Raw genomic sequence first — 18,127 nt, forward strand, 5'->3', positions numbered from 1 at the left:
AGCTTTTTCCACCCTTAATTATATTTGTGGTCTTTTTTTCACTATACAAAGTTTCACGTTTTTATATGTAGTCAAATCTGTTAGTCATTTATTTTATAGTTCTGGTTTTTCACTCTTCCTTAGGAAAATTTTCTCCACAAATATTTTAGAAAATCTTTAATAGCTGTATGAAGTGGCCCCAGAACTCTATTTCTCCTTTTTATAATGATCTTTTCATGTAATTCAGAAATTTCTTACTTTGTTGCTAACTAAATGTGCTACTTTATCTTACCTCATATTTACTTCTGCTCCAAATCAATTTTAAATTGGGTAATCAGAAAATAAATTAGTTGGTGTAGTGGCTGAATAATATTTAAAAGAAATTTAAAATGTATGCATCTTCTGAGCCAACAATGTGGCTTGAATTGGGAACAGCTTAAATAAGTTATGGTACATGGCGGCAGTTTATATAACTGTAACCGGACTGTCTGATTTATAGCCTAGCTTTCCAACTTGTAGCTCTTGACCTTGGACAAGTGATTTAACCTTTCTGTGCCTCTCTAAAATGAGCACAACGCAGTTTTTGGGAACGTTAAGTAAGTTATTGCCAAGAAGTACCTAACAAAGTAAGAGCAGACTGGAACAATGAAGTGATAAACTATGAAGTGTAGACTATACAAACTACAGGAAATACCTCAGAGATAACGCAGGCTCGGTTCCAGACTGCCACAGTAAAGCGAGTCACAAAGTTTTTGGCTTCCCAGTGCATATAAAAGTTATGTTTACACTACACTGTGGCCAGTGAAGTGTGCGATAGCATTACATCTAAAAGAACGTTGTACATATGCTTTAATGTAAAAATACTTTATTGCTAACAAATGCTGACCATCACCTGAGCCCTAAGCGAGTTGTCATCTTTCTGTTGATGGAGGGTCTTGCCTCCGTGTTGATGGCCGCCGACGGACAAGGCTGTTGGTTGCTAGCGGTTGGGTGGCTGTGGCAGTTTCTTAAAGTAAATCGCTGCGAAGTTGGTCGCATCAGTCAAGGTTTCCTTTCATGCAAGATTTCTCTGTAGCTTACGATGCTGTTTGTTAGCATTTAACTCAGAGTAAAATTTCACAATTGGAATCAGTCCTCTTAAACCTTACTGCCACTTTGTCATTTCAGTTTCTGGAATGTTCTGAATCTTTCATTGTCCTTTCACCAGTGTTCACAGCATCTTCATCTCAAGAAACCGCTTTCTTTGCTTATTCATGAGAAGCAACTCTTTATCCATTAAAGTTTTATGGTGAGATTACTGCTGTAATGTGATGTGTTCAGTCACATCTTCAAGTCCACTTGAAATTCTAAGTTTTCTTGTTGTTTCCATCACATTTATAGTTACTTTCTGCACTGAAGTCTTAACCCCCTCAAAGACATGAGGGTTGGAATCAGCTTCTTCCATACTGCTGTGAATGTAGATATTTTGATTTCCCCCCATGAATCAGGAGTGTTCTTAATGGCGTCTAGAACAGGGAATCCTTTCCATAGGTTTTCAGTTTCCTTTGCCCAGATCCATCAGAGGAATCACTGTCTGTGGCAGCTATAGCCTTACGAAGATTCTTCTTTCACTTAGAGACCACTGTTGGGTTATTAATTGGTCTAATTTCTCCAAGAAGAGGGAGAGAGACCGGGAAACAGCCAGTCAGGTAGAGCACTCAGAACACATACATTTATCAGTTAAGTTTTCTGCCGAATATGGGCGCAGTTTTGGTTCCCCAAAACAATTACAGAATATTAACACCAAAGATCACTGATCACAGATCACTGTTCTTTAATAATGAAAAATCATAATAATGGAAAAGTTTGAAATATTTTGAGAATTACCAAAATGTAACACAGAGACATAGTTTCCTTTCTTTTTTTTTTTTTGAAAAATGGCTTTAGTAGACTTGCTCAATGTCATGGTTGCCACGACCTTTAATTTGTTTAAAACAAAATGAAACCTGCAGTATCTGCAAACTGTAATAAGGTGAGGTATTCCTGTATACAAAGAGGAAAGAGATTTGATCCTATTAAATGTGATTATGGGGAATATATTTTCTATTTGTTTTAGAAACTTCATAAAGAAAATTGTCAGTTCTAACTTTACTCACTTTAGTAATTACAGTTTTTCATACAAGGAACTAATTTTCAGTGTGTTGACATTCTTAGTAAAAGATCTATTTAATTGTTGAAAAAAAACGATGAGAAGATTCTGCCTCTGAGTTCTAGAAGTTAATGTTTTTTCATACCTTATTTAGATAACTACTCTTTAGCAGAAATGTTCTTTGCCTAGCTGAGCTGGAGGAATGTTTTCAGTCCTTTTAGTTTGTGTGGGGTGCCAAATTATCCCTTTCACAAAAGTACCGCACAGTTTTAACTGAAAAATAACAGTCTGGTTTAAAGTTCCAGTTTTTAAACAAAATCACAACTAATTAACAGTGTTCTTCCTTAAAAGCTAAAAAATGAGAGAACTCACAACTTTCCTTGTGCTTAATAATGTTTACATTCTTCAAACTGTTTTGGTATACCGACTTTAGACACTTATTAGAGACATTAAATACCCTATAGCTAGCAGGAGATCACATTTTTTTTTTAGTGTTTTTTTTTTTAACTTTACTTTTTCTTCTTAGTCTTGACAATTACAAAAAATCTTTAGCATTACACCACTTTTGTACAGGTAATTAAACAATTATCACATAGGAAGAAATGTTATATATTATATAGGAAAGGAGAGGAATTAAGTACATTCCTAAATTGGGTAAGGGAAAAAAGCCATTCTCTTCCATCATCCATTAGCATGTTACACCCATTACACATTTTCGCTTTAAAAATAATAGGACAAAGTATAATCAAGAGAGTTAGGACTTCAAGGTGATCAGAGTGCTTTTATTTAATAAATGTCCTTGTGAACTTTTAAAAATATCCTAATTAAATATAACGTTAATTATTTCAGTTTAAATGAAGGAGGATATATCATCATTTGATTCATTCGGATATTTATGTAGCCTCTACTATATGCTGAGCATTATAATATTGAGGAACGGGAAGATAAAAACAATACCTCTGCCATTTGAGATTTAATTATAAAATATACTTTAGTTGCCCTCTTTCTAAGGCAAATTTTGATCTATGCCTTGCCTTAATATTTTCTTTGTAAATAAGTTGGAACCACTTTAGCTACAAAATAAGAAATCAGAAATTTAAAATTGTTCTCTTAATTCATGTGAATGTTTTCAGTTCCATTAAGCTGTCCTAAAGCGTAGGGTATGATTTCAAATAGGCTAGAGCACCACCTTCATTCATTTGAGTTGGACAAAAATCTTAATTTTACTCAAGTTGTAGCTTGTAAGGATCGGTATTTAGTCTTAGATCACTTGAAGTATGTACTTGTTAATTCACAGTGAGGAATTACCTGTTTTTTTTCTTTTTCCCATGTTTCTTTCACTTTCTTTCCTTTGTTTCTGTTCTCTGTTGTTGCCTTTCCTTTACCTTCTGAATTCCTTTCTTTCCTTTCCTATAGGCACCGATGTTCTTTACATTGGCCCTCTGAAAGGTGAGCCGTGACACAATTAAAAAGTGTTGGTCTGTCTGCTTCAGCTTTAGCCTTATACGTGTCTTCTAATTCTCTTGAAATTATTTCTATCCTAGAATTTCCACCAGCTTAATTATTCTTATGGTCTGTTATTACATATTCTAATGTTACCCAAGCAGAGTTAGAAGCTAATTTCACATGATTTTCAGGGCAAGCACATTAAGGTACTAAGTCAGCTTTCCTTCCAGAATGAAGCTTGTGCTTTACAGTGTGCTTTATATCATTTGAGCATTTTACTGAAAACTGAGATTTGTGCTTTATACTTACGACTCTTTTTGTGTGTCACTTCTTAGGAAGTATCTATTCGAGCCCAGGACTCTATAGTAAAACAATGACCCCCACTTACGATGCTCATGATGGAAGCCCCTTGTCACCGACTTCTGCCTGGTTTGGTGACAGTGCTTTGTCAGAAGGCAACCCAGGTATCCTGGCGGTCAGCCAGCCAATCACATCACCAGAAGTCTTGGCAAAAATGTTCAAGCCGCAAGCTCTTCTCGATAAAGCAAAAACTAACCAAGGGTAAAATTTTAGATATGGATTTATTTGAAAAATTCCATTTATACAACTAGAGATAGAAATATTTTACTAATTCTCTTGTTCTTTGTTCCGCTGCTTTTGTCGATTTGTCCCAGGTGGCTGGATTCCTCAAGATCTCTCATGGAACAGGATGTGAAGGAAAATGAGGCCTTGCTACTCCGATTCAAGTACTACAGCTTTTTTGATTTGAATCCAAAGGTACCAAGGGTTTTAAAGGGGTTTCTTTCCCTTCTGTTTTTTTCTTTTTGGTGGTGTTTGTTTTCTGTTTATTTAGACGTTTCTTGTTTGGGCAGTTGGTGGGGAAAAGAAATTGTGTAATAACAAATCTTGAATAATATTTATTGGAAACCCAAATAGGATGGAGGCATCATTAATCTTTTAAAAAAAAGAAAGGAAGTTGATTTTTTTTGGCTGATTTGTAATTTCAAGGTACTAGTTTGATACCATGAATTAGTGAAGTTGGTGTTTTGTACCCCTCTCTTTAACTGAGCTGTAGGTAAAACAAAAGTTTTCTGAAAGGTTACTTTTTCAGTTATTTTCAGAAAACTTGATTATACAGTAAAACAAAAGCTCTTGCTTCAAAAACAAAAGAGTTTCTTTTAAAATTGCACATTTTTTTTTTTTTTGGATCTACATTTAATAGCAGCATTACTTGGGATATCACTATAAAATTGTTGGCCTCATCTGTACTACATATTACTTTGCTTTTCTGATTACATTTTAAGTTGATAGAAGAAGTTTGATCTCTTATTCGCTATCATCTTGGGGTGGGGATAGCCTTTTTCATCCTCCCTCTCATCCTTTTCCAGTCTAGATTATAGTTTAGTTTTTAACAGATATATTTATCATCTTTTGGTATATGCTTAAATAATCTATACAACAGTAAAAATATATATAATAGAACTACAAAGTTTCTTTTATTCCATTTTAAGGTCATAAGACATCTAATTTTAGTAAAACATTAGCTGTTTGGGGGTCTAACGTTACATTACACATTGAATATTGAAATGTGTTTTGTCAACATTCTAAGATAATATTAAGATAATTATTGATTTGTATTAACATAATCATATAGATAAATCCATAACACATACTGAAATCTAGTTTTCACAAACTATTTATATAGTCTCTATTTTGGGTACTTATAATTGCTGTTTCCAAGGACCTGCCACATTGGGCATGCTTTTCCACAGTGAAAAAGATACTTAATTTACTCTCTTGATTATGCCATTTTAGTAAGGCAAGTTGCAGTTAAAATCCCAAAAAACAGCCAGTAGTTGTCCTTTACTTTTAGTGTCTTCAGATTAGATTTCTTATGTTAAAGACTATAATATCTAATGGTTTTTTCCTGAATGATAACATTATAGAGGTTGTTTCTAAACATTGAGTAATGATCTTTTGGAATGTTTTAATTGGAAACTTATACATGGATATACATGTATGAAAACGCTATAGGCATCTTTCTTATAATTTTGTACACGATGGTGAATTAAAAATCCAGAGGAAAAACTTAGATTATTAAGTTATTCTGTTAAGCTTTAAAAGGGAATACTCAGAGTTTTCAGACTTTTTAATGTTAACAGAATTAGCATAATTAACAGCACTGAAGTATATACTTGAACATGGTTAAAAGGGTAAATTTTAGTTTGCGTGTGTTACTAAAATAAAAATTTAAAAACAGATAACTTAGAACTGTATAACACGAATAGAATCCTGTTATAAATAGGGTAATAGTACATTTATAAAAATGTTCTTTCCTGAATTGTAACAATGTTAACTCACTAATGCAAGGTGTTAATAAATAATGTGGGGATTCCGTAGTTTATGCATGATTTTTCTGTAAGCCTACAACCTCTCTAATTAAAAAAAGAAAAGAAAAAAATGATAACATAGCAAAAATAACTGTGTTTTGTCTGCTACAGTATGATGCAATCAGAATCAATCAGCTTTATGAGCAGGCCAAGTGGGCTATTCTCCTAGAGGAAATTGAATGCACAGAAGAAGAAATGATGATGTTTGCGGCCTTGCAGGTAATTGAGAGAACTCGTCAGTGGGACTTGTGGGAGGGAAAAATAGGGGGTTATTTTTAAATAGCAAAGAGGCATAATAATCCCAGTTGCATTTTGATAAAATTTATTTTTAACTATGCAGGAGATAAATAGACACTTAGAAAAGCAAAATAAATGTCTGAATTTAGTGAAAAAAATGTTCTTATTTAACAGTTGAGTGGTATACTTAATAGGAACTTTTTTGGGTTATATAGGAGAAAAATTAGTCCCCTACATTACTTTAAAGCTAACCATTTTCCCCTTGGAAATAAAATTACGTATTAAAAATCAAATTTCTGAACTACAGCTTACTGCATAGTTTACATAAACTACTGGAGGTGCTATGAGATTTTGTAAAATGGACTATGGATGAAATAATACCTTTTATGAACATAAAGGTTTTAAGAGACTGTTCTACTTTGCTAGCTGCCGGAATGCAATATACCAGAAACAGAATGGCTTTTTAAAAGGGAAATTTAATAAGTTGCTAATTTACAGTTGTAAGGCCGAGATTATGTCCCAATTAAAGCAAGTCTTTAGAAATGTCCAATCAAAGGCACCCAGAGAAAGATACCTTGGTTCAAGAAGGCCAATGAAGTTCAGGATTTCTCTCTCAAGTGAGAAGGCACATGGCGAACACAGTCAGGGCTTCTCCCTCAGCTGGAAGGGCACATGGCGAACATGGCGTCATCTGCTAGCTTTCTCTCCTGGTTTCCTGTTTCTTGAAGCTTCCCGGGAGGCATTTTCCTTCTTCATCTCCAAAGGTTGCTGGCTAGCGGACTCTGCTTCTTGTGGCTGTGTCATTCTGCTCTGCTCTCTCTGAATGTCTCTTTCTCCAAAATGTTTCCTCTTTTATAGGATTCCAGTAAACTAATCAAGACCCACCCAAATGGGTGGGGACATGTCTCTACCTAATCCAGTTTAACAACCACTCTTGATTGAGTCACATCTCCAGGGAGATGATCTAATTACAGTTTCAAATATACAGTGCTGAATAGGGATTAGAAGAAATGGCTGCCTTTACAAAATGGGATTAGGATTAAAACATGGCTTTTCTAGGGTACATACATCCTTTCAAACCAGCACAGAGACTAATGAAAGTAAAAACAGGTAGATTTTTGGAGTAATAAACCTTAAAGAATTTCAAGAAGTAGGTAGCTAATGTTTTCCTTAAATTAAACCAGTGTTTTCGCAAATGTCTTTGCATACCACTGGCTTCAGAAGCATGGTGAGGCTTATTTAAAAAATCAGTTGTCTACTTCATTAATGCTACTCCCTCTAATAAAATAGCTTTAGAATAGAATCCACAAATCAGCATTTTAGAGACAGTGAGGGTCCAGTGAGCTCCAGGTTAATTAATCTTTCTTAAATCTCAGCTATCTGAAATAACAAAAGAACTGGAAGCGGTGCTGACATTCAGATATGAAATGCTTTCAGTCCATAGAGGATTTCTTTTTTTTTCTTCCCTTAAACTATTTGCTCTCCATCTTCCTGATACTTTTGTACATCCGGTAAAGTTTCCTAATTAAGACTCAGAAAGTTGTCTTTTAAAGAACAAGAAAGAACGGAGTTAAGAAGAAACACGGACAAGGAAAATGCTTGTTGACAGAAGCTACTTGTATAATAAAGTTATTTTCTAGAGACTGGCTTTGACAAGGGTAGTATGATCCAGACTATCAGAAGAATTTCTTAAATTCTGAAGCAGTTATATTGAAATGAAATCCTTCCCTTAGGATTTTAGACTTTCTACCTATGTCTTTCTCACTGTGAATGTGGGCTTATAATTTTCCAGTGAAGTTTGGCCAGTGACAGAAGAATAATACATGTAAAATACATATATTCAAGACCATATATTTTATTGTGCCGTATTTCTTTTTTATTGTAAACATAATATAAGCCTTTTTTTTTTTTAAGGCAGTGGAGGCATGTATAGTACCTGGTATATGATAGTATTCAGAAAATATTTGTTGGATAAGTGTACATATGATATTTTCACAGAAATGGGATTATTCTGTATCTTTTTAATTAACAGTGGATATTTCACTTCAGTGCAGTAGAAACATCTCAGAGACAGTGAATTTTGATTCACAGAGAGTGAATGATCCTAAAGCACAGTCCTCCTGGAGTGTGAGGGTTTTGGGCTACAAATCTCTTGAGTTTTTAAACCTTCCCAAAGATTGACTCAAAGGCTATAGGGAGCCATCCAGTACCAGGAGAAATCCATTTGGAAGTATGGAGGAAATGCCTAGAATTTTTTATTTCAGGCATAGCCCACAACTGTGAGCTATTTTGTTCCTCATGTAAAAAAAATCTAAGTAAAAGGAACAAAATCATCCAGAGTAAGAAGCTGTGGATAAAAAATAAAGTAGACAAGTTAGTCATGTTTGCTTTTAAAAAAGCACTTGGGTCCATCGCCTTTCATACAGGAGACCCAGTTTCTATTCCTGGATCATGCACCCAAAAAAAAAAAGCATTTGGGTCCAAATATGTTTGTGATTTTTCACAAATGTCCCATGTACCTTTGAAAAGCAAAGCTGTGGGCAGGCCACGGTGAATCACTGACAGAGTTCTCACCTGCTATACTGGAGACCCTGGGTTCGATTCCCGGTGCCTGCCCATGTTAAATAAAAAAAAAAAAAAAAAAGCATAGCAGTGCTGTATTTTAGGGAAAGTCCCATTCACAGCCAGGCTTTCACCAGTTGTAGCTTACATAAGGGACCTTTTTCATTGGAATCATTGCCTGAGGACCACCTCCGCCTACCTCATTTTCCATGATTCCTGAACATGGATGTTTCAACCACTGTGAGAGTCTTATTTCTGCCAGGCACTGTTCATTACTAATGCACTAACTGTTCAGACACAGAAGAACAGTTTTTAGTTCATTAGATGTTCCCATGGATAAATGTTAAATTCATTGAATGAATATTTCAGGAATTTGGTATGCTACTTTGTGCTTTTGAAATGTAACTGATTAAGTGATTAAAACATAATTTGAGGTTATGTATAAAACTGCTCTAAGATTTCACATCAGAATCTAACAGATTTTTAGTATTTGTTCAGATCATTTACGTGTATTTAAAATCAATGACTAGCTGCACCCAAAGGTTTTTTATCCATATGTAGGGATAGTTATCACTACTCATAGCACATGTTCTTTTCGTGTAGTTTTGCTTTTACTCACATGTAAGCATCGTCTTCCTATCTTATTCTGAATGTAACTGAGAATATAGGCATCATCTGCCTCTTAGTGTTTTCAGTATTGAATTGAAGATGGGAAATGGAGCTTTAGCTTTCACATAATGGCAATAACTAACTTTGCTTCTTCTAGGTAATAGAAGTCATATAAGGTAATCAAAGTTAATCCATTGCTGAAACAATCTTATGTATGTTCTTTTCATTCACTGTTCCTTGAAGGACCCAGTTCCCTAGATACAGGGAATACTGCTGTGAGGAATAAAAAGTAAAAAATCTCTAGCTACGTAGACCTTAAGTGAGAAAGTATTAACTTCACATCTAAGGCCTTCCAAACTTAATTTATTTGTATATGTCCAAAGATCCTACATCCGTGGATGATATTTGTTAGCAGATTCAGGATGTTGATTTCAGGTACCATACTCTTAATTTTCCCATCGTTCTACCTCCTGGGCACTTAGTTTTTCAAGTTAGTTGATAAAAAACAAGGCTAATAACTTCATTTTAAGGTTGTTTATAGTTATGACAGCTTTAATGAAAGTGTCCTTTCTGGTTTCAGTATCATATCAATAAGCTGTCAATCATGACATCAGAAAATCATTTGAACAACAGTGATAAAGAAGTTGATGAAGTTGATGCTGCCCTTTCAGACCTGGAGATTACGTTGGAAGGGGGTAAAACATCAACAATTTTGGTAGGATAAATCTTATTCTCCTAATTGAGTTTGAATTGGTACTGTGTAAGCATTGTTTGAACAATTATTTAGAATTGATGTTTGTTTCTTTGTGGTTTTAGGGTCTCACAAAGTATTTAGACAGTGAGGAGAAATATTTAATGCTTTAGAGAAGTCAGATGTTCATTTTCAAGAACTTTTGGGAAAAGTAGTGACTATAGCACTTGCTCCCACACAGTAAAGAAAGATTCTGCAAATTATTTTACAAGTGGTGAGAGAATATTTCTGCAAAGGAAACTTAATATCAAGCAATTGTAGAAACTGTAAATAAATTTGATGAGTTGCATTTTTGAGATACTACAAAAAGGAAAGGAATAGATCTCAAGAAAATGTTTAAATGGTGTTTTGTTTTAAAGCTAAGGTATTAGTTATTGCTGGAAAAAAAAAACTTTTTTTTTATGATACACAAAATTACCTAGAAATAACGTAATATATTTTTATAGGTTGTATAAATTGCTATTTTAGTCAGGTTTTTTTATAGCCTTTTCTGACATTTGAAAATGCCTTTATACCGAGAAGAATATAGACCATTTAAGAGGATTGTATCTTTATAGTATTTATAATTTGTATTTTATGTAATTCTATGTTTACTAAATAAGTTGGTTCTTGATAATAAATACCATACATTAGAAAGAACTTCAAATTTCGTAACAGAAGGAAAAAAAAAGGATTTAACTCTCTTCCTAGGGTGACATCACTTCCATTCCTGAACTTGCTGACTATATTAAAGTTTTCAAGTAAGTACAAAAAGGGGAGGTATCACAATATATAAGTAACAAGTGTCCGTTTTATGCAGTTCCACTCATGTTATTGAAATTTACTGTGTTTCACAAATACATTTGTAAAAGATGGTATTTACCAACTAAATATACTAAATTATAATTAGAGAAAATAACCATCCTTACCAAATTAAAATCCTATTATTTGTCAAGTTGTTTGACCTGACAAAAAAAATTTTTAAGAAGATTGTGAAGCCTGGATTGCATTCACATAGATGCTGAAATACAGTAGTACAGTAACATATCAGTCTAAAGCTTCCTTTTGCGGTCCTCAGGTGAAAGCACTATGCAAACTGAGGTTATAGCCCCTTGTTGAGAGCATCAAATTCTGTTTATTCAATCATGGGATTTTTTTTTTTCTTTGTATGCTGTATGGCAGGGGTCACATGTCATTCTTTTTCCATGTGAGTATCCCATGGGATTTTTTTAATATATAATTTTATTGATAAGTCTTCACGCACATATGTGATGTATAATCCGTGGCTCACAGTATCATCATATAGTTGTGTATTCATCGCCAGGATCATTTTTTTAGAACATGTGCTTCTTTCCAGAAAAAGAAATAAAAAGAAAAAAACTCATACATAACATGGGGTATTTTGTAGTAAGTTTCCATTGTATCTTACTTCTAAACAGTTGTTTTCCGTAGAATCAAGAGAGCTGACCTTGTGGCACAGAGGGGGGAAGATGGAAAGTAGGGGTTAGGAATGCACTTTTTCTGGTGTGTAAGATTTAGAGCCTTTAGGGCATAACCATTTACTGTGACTGAGCATATAACAGCTCAGACAGCTCATGTACCATTTCCTAGACAAAGGTAAGATTCAGATGACGCTGCCCTGGCCTCTCTTTCCTCCCTATTTGTATACCTTTTTCATCTACCTGTACCTTTCCTTATACTCTCCCTCATGATCCTGCTCCACTTCCACTGTGTTTGACCCTGGAGTGGCAAGTCAAATGTCATTGAAATATATTCCTGAGAGAGCTAAGCACTTACGTCATGTCACATAAACCTACTTCTTCATAGAGGCCCCAGAGGCAGCCTGTGTTGCTGCACACCCCCAGAGCTGCAGGTAATTATGAGGTCTGGGAAAGTTCACATACTGACATGCTTTTCTTTTCCTGTCCTTTCCTTTGACCTGGTAGTAGTAGATGAAGTGGATACAGCTGGCAAAAATACTGGCATATTGGCCTTCCTGTTTTCTCCTCTTTTTCCTGTGTATTCTTCCTCATTGGTTTTGGAGAGGGGCAGATCTGATGCTGGCAATATTGAGTATAAGATACTGCCCAAAGGGAACTGATTTCAGCATATGTAAAACTTGGCCCCAGACTTTATTTTTTAACGTTTTTTTTGTAGTAAAGTATAACATATGTACAAAGCAAAGAAAGAAAAAGCAATAATTTTCAAAGCCCGCTTCAATAAGTAGTTACAGGCACCAAGGGATTGAGAAAACCTTCTCAACTAAAAGAGGGAAGAGAGAAATGAGACAAAATAAAGTGTCGATGGCTGAGAGATTTCAAACAAAGTCGAGAGGTTATCTTGGAGGTTATTCTTATGCATTTTATAGATATCCCCTCCCCCTTTTTTTTAACTTATGATGTATTAGAGTGGCTCGAGGGAAATACCTGAAACTGTAGAGCTATGTTCCAGTAGCTATGTTTCTTGAACATGATTGTATAATGATACAGCTTCTGCAGTGTGACTGTGTGATGGTGAAAACCTTGTGTCTGATGCTCCTTTATCTACAGAATGAACAGATGAATAAAAAATGTGGATAAGAAATGAATAATAGGGGGAACAAAGGTTAAAATAAATGGAGTAGATTGAAATTTGAGTGGTCAGTGACGGGAGGGTCAAGGTGTGTGGCATGTATGAGCTTTTTCTCTTTTCTTTGTTTCTTTTGCTGGAGAGATGCAGATGTTCAAAAATACGATCATGGTGATGAATACACAACTATGTGATGACATTGTGAGCCATTGATTATAACCATGCAAGAATATTTGTATATCTGTTTGTTGTTTACAATAAAAATAGTTTAAAAAAAAATCAGTAGTTACAGAACAGATACCAGAATTTGTCATGTGCTTCCATTCCACCATCTCAGACACTGGAGGCTAGAGGGAATATTAATAGGGTGATTCAGCAGTATACTCATTTGTTACATCCTGTTTTCTCAGTTACACCTCCTCCTTCTCCTCTGATCCCTCACTCAGTCTATAGGGATCTTTAGGCAATGCCTTTTCTGACTTTTTCATGTTCAGGAGGGGTGTGACACTAAAGGACAGAGGGATGTAATCAGTCGATAATCTTAGAGTGACTGGTCCCTCTGGGTTTCAAGATCTGTCTGACGTAGGAACCTTCCAGAATTATAGGTGAAACCTTTATATTGTCTCAGTTTGAGTCCTAAGTGTTTTTTAGGAGTCGTCATGCTCGATGTTGTTGGGGTTTAGTAAACCGTGACTATCGGCACTCTCTAACTGAAGCTTGCGTAAGAGTAGCCTCCAGAATAGCCTCTTGTCTCTGTTTGATCACTTGACTCTGTTTGGTCACTGTTGCCTCTTTTTGTCACCCTTCCTTTGCCCCTTTTGGTCTGGAAGGCATTCCCACAGTGTCAATCCCACAGTGCCAGGGCCAGACTCATCCCCAGAAGGTATGCCCCATGTTGTCAGGGAGATTTTCACCCCTGAATGTCATGTCACACAGAGGGGAGGACAGTGATTTTCCTTTCAGAGTCAGTCTTGGGGGGGGGGGGGCTACCTCTGAGCAACAATCTTGGTTTCCTGGAAACCGCTCTTAATGCCTCATTATGGGTACTCTTAGTTTCTCCCTTATAGAAATAGATCTCATAAGGGTGAGCTCAAGAACAAGGGCTTGACCTATTTTCTTGGGAGTCCCCAGTGGTCGAGAAGAGTACTCAGGGTTTCCCAGATGGGGATGTTTAATAGTTCCAAAATATATATATATTTCCCCATCCCCCACCCTCTTTGGACCCTCAAGGGATACTACCAATACTAATATATTTTTACCGAGATATCTTCACGCATATACAATCCATCCAAAGTATTCAATCAGTGGCTCACTGTGATCTTCATCACCATGATCATTTTTGGAACATTTGCATCACTCTAGAAAAAAGAAAAGACCCCAGATTTGAAATATTATGAAATTTTAGTGCTGAGACATAGTGTTGCTAAAGTTACTTTCAAAATGTTTTTCTCTTAATTCTCTGACCCTTAGGCCAAAAAAGCTGACTCTAAAAGGTTACAAGCAATATTGGTGCACCTTTAAAGATACATCTATTTCTTGCTATAAGAGCAAAGAAGAAGCCAGTGGCACACCAGCTCATCAAATGAACCTAAGAGGTGAGGAAAGCCTTGGCGTGACCATTGTTGTTGGTGAAATTTGTGTTGGCTAATATTGAATAAATTTCCCTTTGCCAGAGGAAAAAAAATTTAGCAGTTTCTTTACTCTCTACTCTTAAAGTTTGTTACATCTGATACTAGTATAGCGACTCGAGCTCTGCTTTGGTTACCACTTGCACAGTAAGTAGTTTGGATGCCATGCAGCATCCTTTCACTTTCAACCTACTTGTGCCTGTGAATGTAAGGTGAGTCTCCTGTATAGAACATATGGATGGTCTTGCATTTTTATCCATTTGCCTCTGTTTTGATGGGGGAGTTTAATCCATTTATATTTAAAGTAACTACTGATAATTCGGGACTTTCTTCTGCCATTTTGCTACTTAGTCTTTGTACATCCTACCCTTTTTGACCCTCAGTTCTTCCATAAATCCTACTTTCATATTTGATTTTTTTTATTGTGCTATTTTGACTCCATTCTTATTTTTTTCTGTATATGTATATTTCATGTATTTCCTTAACGGTTACCATGGGGCTAAAATTTAACATTCTAAATCTAGAACAGTCATGTTCGGTTTGATAACCACTTCGTTTCATTGAGAACACAAACTGCGTTCCTGTACCCCTCTACCCACCCACCCCACCTTTTGTTGTACTTGTTACAAATTATGTCTTTATACATTGTGTGTCCACAACCATGGATTTATCATTACTTTTGATGCATTTACATCTTAGAACATGCAGTGAGTAAAAAGCAGAGATGCATACCACAAAATACAGTAGTAATATTGGATTTATAGTTACCTGGATGACCTTTTCCGAAACTCTTCATTTCTTGATGCCACTTTGGTCCACCATCTGTTCTTTCCTTTCTGTCTGAATAACTTCTTTAATCATTCTTTGCTTGTAGGGCAAGTCTGGGGATGAACTCTTCTTTATCTGGGAATGTCTTAATATCTCCCTAGTTTTTCAAAGACAGTCTCGCTGGATATTAAATTCTTGGTTGGTATTTCTTTTCTTTAGGCACTTCAAATATTTTGTTCCACTGCTCTCTTGCCTCCATGGTTTCTGATGAGTAATCTGCACTTATTGGGGCTCCCTTATACAAGCCACTTTGCATTACGCTTGCAGCTTTCAAAACTCTCATAGTCCGTGCATACGACAGTTTGGCTACCATGTGTCCTGTTTCTCTTTAAGTTTGTACTGTGTGGGATTCCTTGGGCTTTTCTTGAATGCGCATATTCATGTCATTTGTTAAATATAGGAAACTTTCTGCCATTATTTCTCTGACTATTACTCTAAACCTGTCTCTCTTCTTTGGGGACTCTCTTAATGTATAATTTGGTATGCTGTGACAGTATTCCAGAGGGCCCTTGTGCTCTGCTCGCTCTTTTTTTAAATCTTTGTTCTTTTTGCTCTCATCCTGTCTGGTCTTTGAGTTCATTGATTGTTACTTCACTGAAAGCAGATCCAATCTGCTATTGAAACCCTCTAGGGAATTTTTCATTTCCGTTATTAGGGTTTTTCAATTCCAGTATTTCTGTTTGGTTTCTCTTAAAAATTCCTGTCTCAATGAAATCAGAAAGAAGCATAGATGGTAAAGACTGAGATGGTGTAATCTAGGAATGCCTAGAGTGTGTAATGATAGTGACTAAATGTACAAATTTAAAAAATGTTTTTGCATGAGGAAGAACAAAGGAATGTCATTACTGCAGGTGTTGAAAATAGATGGTAATTGATATTTTAAAATTTTAACTTATGTGTGAGACTAAAGCAAAAAATGTTTATTTGGTACAAAATTTATTTTTTGACTAGTGCATTTCCTAATATAACTTATGTAGACAGCTTAATTGAACACCATAAGTACATAGAACCTGGAGTAGGGCATGAGATTTTGTGGGTTTGTCCAGAGTGATGCCCCAATAAATCCCAGAGTGATTTGAACAGTGAATAAAAAAGTATTTGCAAAGTTCCCTTTGGGGAATGGTGAAAACAGGGAGAAATTCAACTTCCCCAAGTTGAATTCTTGATATTCTCACAAGCAGTAGGGACAACCAAAGCAATAGGCTGAACCCCCAATCTTAGGATTTGTTTATATGAAACTTAACCCCACAAAGGATAGGTCAAGCCTACTTAAAATCAGGCCTATGAGTCACCCCCAAGAGAACCTCTTCTGTTGCTTAGATATGGCCTCTCTCTCCAGCCGACATAACAAGCAAACTCACTGCCCTCCCCCTCTCTGCGTGGGATATGACTCCCACGGGTGTGGACTTTCCTGGCAGTGTGGGACAGAAATCCTAGAATGAGCTGAGACCCAGTATCAAGGGATTGAGAAAACCTTCTTGACCAAAGGGGGAAGAATGAAATGAAACAAAATAAGTGTCAATGGCTGAGAGATTCCAAACAGAGTATAGAGGTTATCCTGGAGGTTAATCTTACACATTAAGTAGATATCACCTTGTTAGTGAAGATGTAATGGAGAGGCTGGAGGGAACTGCCTAAAAATGCAGAGCTGTGTCCAGTAGCCTTGTTTCTTGAAGATGATTGTATAATGATAAAGCTTTCACAATGTGACTGTGTGATTGTTAAAACCTTGTGTCTGATGCTCCTTTTAGCTACCTTGTCAACAAATGAATAGAACGTATGGAATAAAAATAAATAGTAGGGGGAACAAATGTTAAAATAAATTTAGTTTGAAATGCTGGTGATCAATGAAAAGGAGGGGTAAGGGGTATGGTATGTATGAATTTTTTTCTGTTGTCTTTTTCTTTTTCTGAATTGATGCAAATGTTCTAAGAAATGATCATAATGATGAATATGCAACTATGTGATGATACCGTGAATTGCTGATTATATATGTAGAACGGAATGATCATAAGTTAAGAATGTTTGTGTTTGTTGTTTTATTTTCAGAAAAGATTAAAAATTAAAAAAGTTTTAAACTCCCACTTGAAAGAAAAAAATGATCCTGTCTTTATTGAGAGACTCCTATTGTTCACTCATTGTTTTCCTGATATCCTTTAGTTCTGTTTTTCTTTTATCTCCTTGTCCATTTTGAGGATCATTTTTTAAAAATCTTTGTCCTGTGTGCCCAAAGTCTGGTATTCCTTATTGATGGTCTCTGACTATCAGTGTTCCTTTGGATAGGCCATCATTTCCTGTTTGTTTTGTCGTCTTTTGTGGTGCATTTTAATATTTTAAAGTGATAACTGAGGGTATCAGTCCCTGAGCTGTTTCTTACATTTGTGTCCTCCTAGCGATGAAACAGATTTCCTTGAGTGCCAGGAGTTAATAGAAAAAACAACCAAAGCTAAAAACACCTTTCAAAGTCTTTGCAGATTGTGGGTGCACACTGGTGGTTCAGTGGTAGAATACTCGCCTTCCATGCAGCAGACCCGGGTTCGATCCCCACCCAACCCCCCTCCAAAAAAAAAAAACAGTGTCTTTGCAAATTAGCTCTACAGTTGGCTTATGCTTTCCTTCAGAGTTTGGCTCTCCTGTTTAGAAGATCAGTCTGAAACGAATGTTTGAAGTTCAGGGTCCTCTCCATCTTTTCTGATCCTGGGTCTTGTCTTCAGTTTGTGCTTGTTCTTGGCTTTGGGAATTTCCCCATTTACAGGTATTTGAATGTCCCTCCTACTCGCTACAAAATAAGCTTTCTCTTTTATAGTGCCCTCTTTTATGACTTAAAACAGTTAATTATTTAGCCCAGGCCACCTGGACTTAATTTTTTCCCGCACTTCTTTAGCTGCCTGCAAGCTGTTTCTGCTTGTAGGGCAAGCTCTGCGAGGTGCTAGGTGATGTCCTGGTCCAGTAATTCATGCTGCCGTCAGATAGATCTACATGGACATATGGACACCCCAGTGTATGCATAGGGATTGCTCTG

The 18,127-nt window shown here is 35.9% G+C and overlaps 1 protein-coding gene across 7 annotated transcripts in view; it reads left to right on the forward strand.

Annotated features, from left to right (window-relative positions):
- FERMT2 (FERM domain containing kindlin 2) overlaps nt 1-18,127 on the forward strand; it is a 127,241-nt gene that overhangs the window by 93,916 nt on the left and 15,198 nt on the right. For 5 of the 7 annotated variants that reach the window (XM_077122613.1, XM_077122615.1, XM_077122612.1 and 2 more), the window contains exons 5-11: nt 3,524-3,556; nt 3,889-4,114; nt 4,228-4,330; nt 6,055-6,162; nt 9,932-10,066; nt 10,793-10,842; nt 14,120-14,244. In XM_077122613.1, the coding sequence (XP_076978728.1) occupies nt 3,524-3,556; nt 3,889-4,114; nt 4,228-4,330; nt 6,055-6,162; nt 9,932-10,066; nt 10,793-10,842; nt 14,120-14,244 (780 nt within the window). The remainder of the gene's footprint in view (nt 1-3,523; nt 3,557-3,888; nt 4,115-4,227; nt 4,331-6,054; nt 6,163-9,931; nt 10,067-10,792; nt 10,843-14,119; nt 14,245-18,127) is intronic. The other 2 variants (XM_077122616.1, XM_077122618.1) reach the window with 1 other exon arrangement.

This window comes from Tamandua tetradactyla, chromosome 12, assembly GCF_023851605.1.
Source record: "Tamandua tetradactyla isolate mTamTet1 chromosome 12, mTamTet1.pri, whole genome shotgun sequence".
Lineage (NCBI taxonomy): Eukaryota > Metazoa > Chordata > Mammalia > Pilosa > Myrmecophagidae > Tamandua > Tamandua tetradactyla.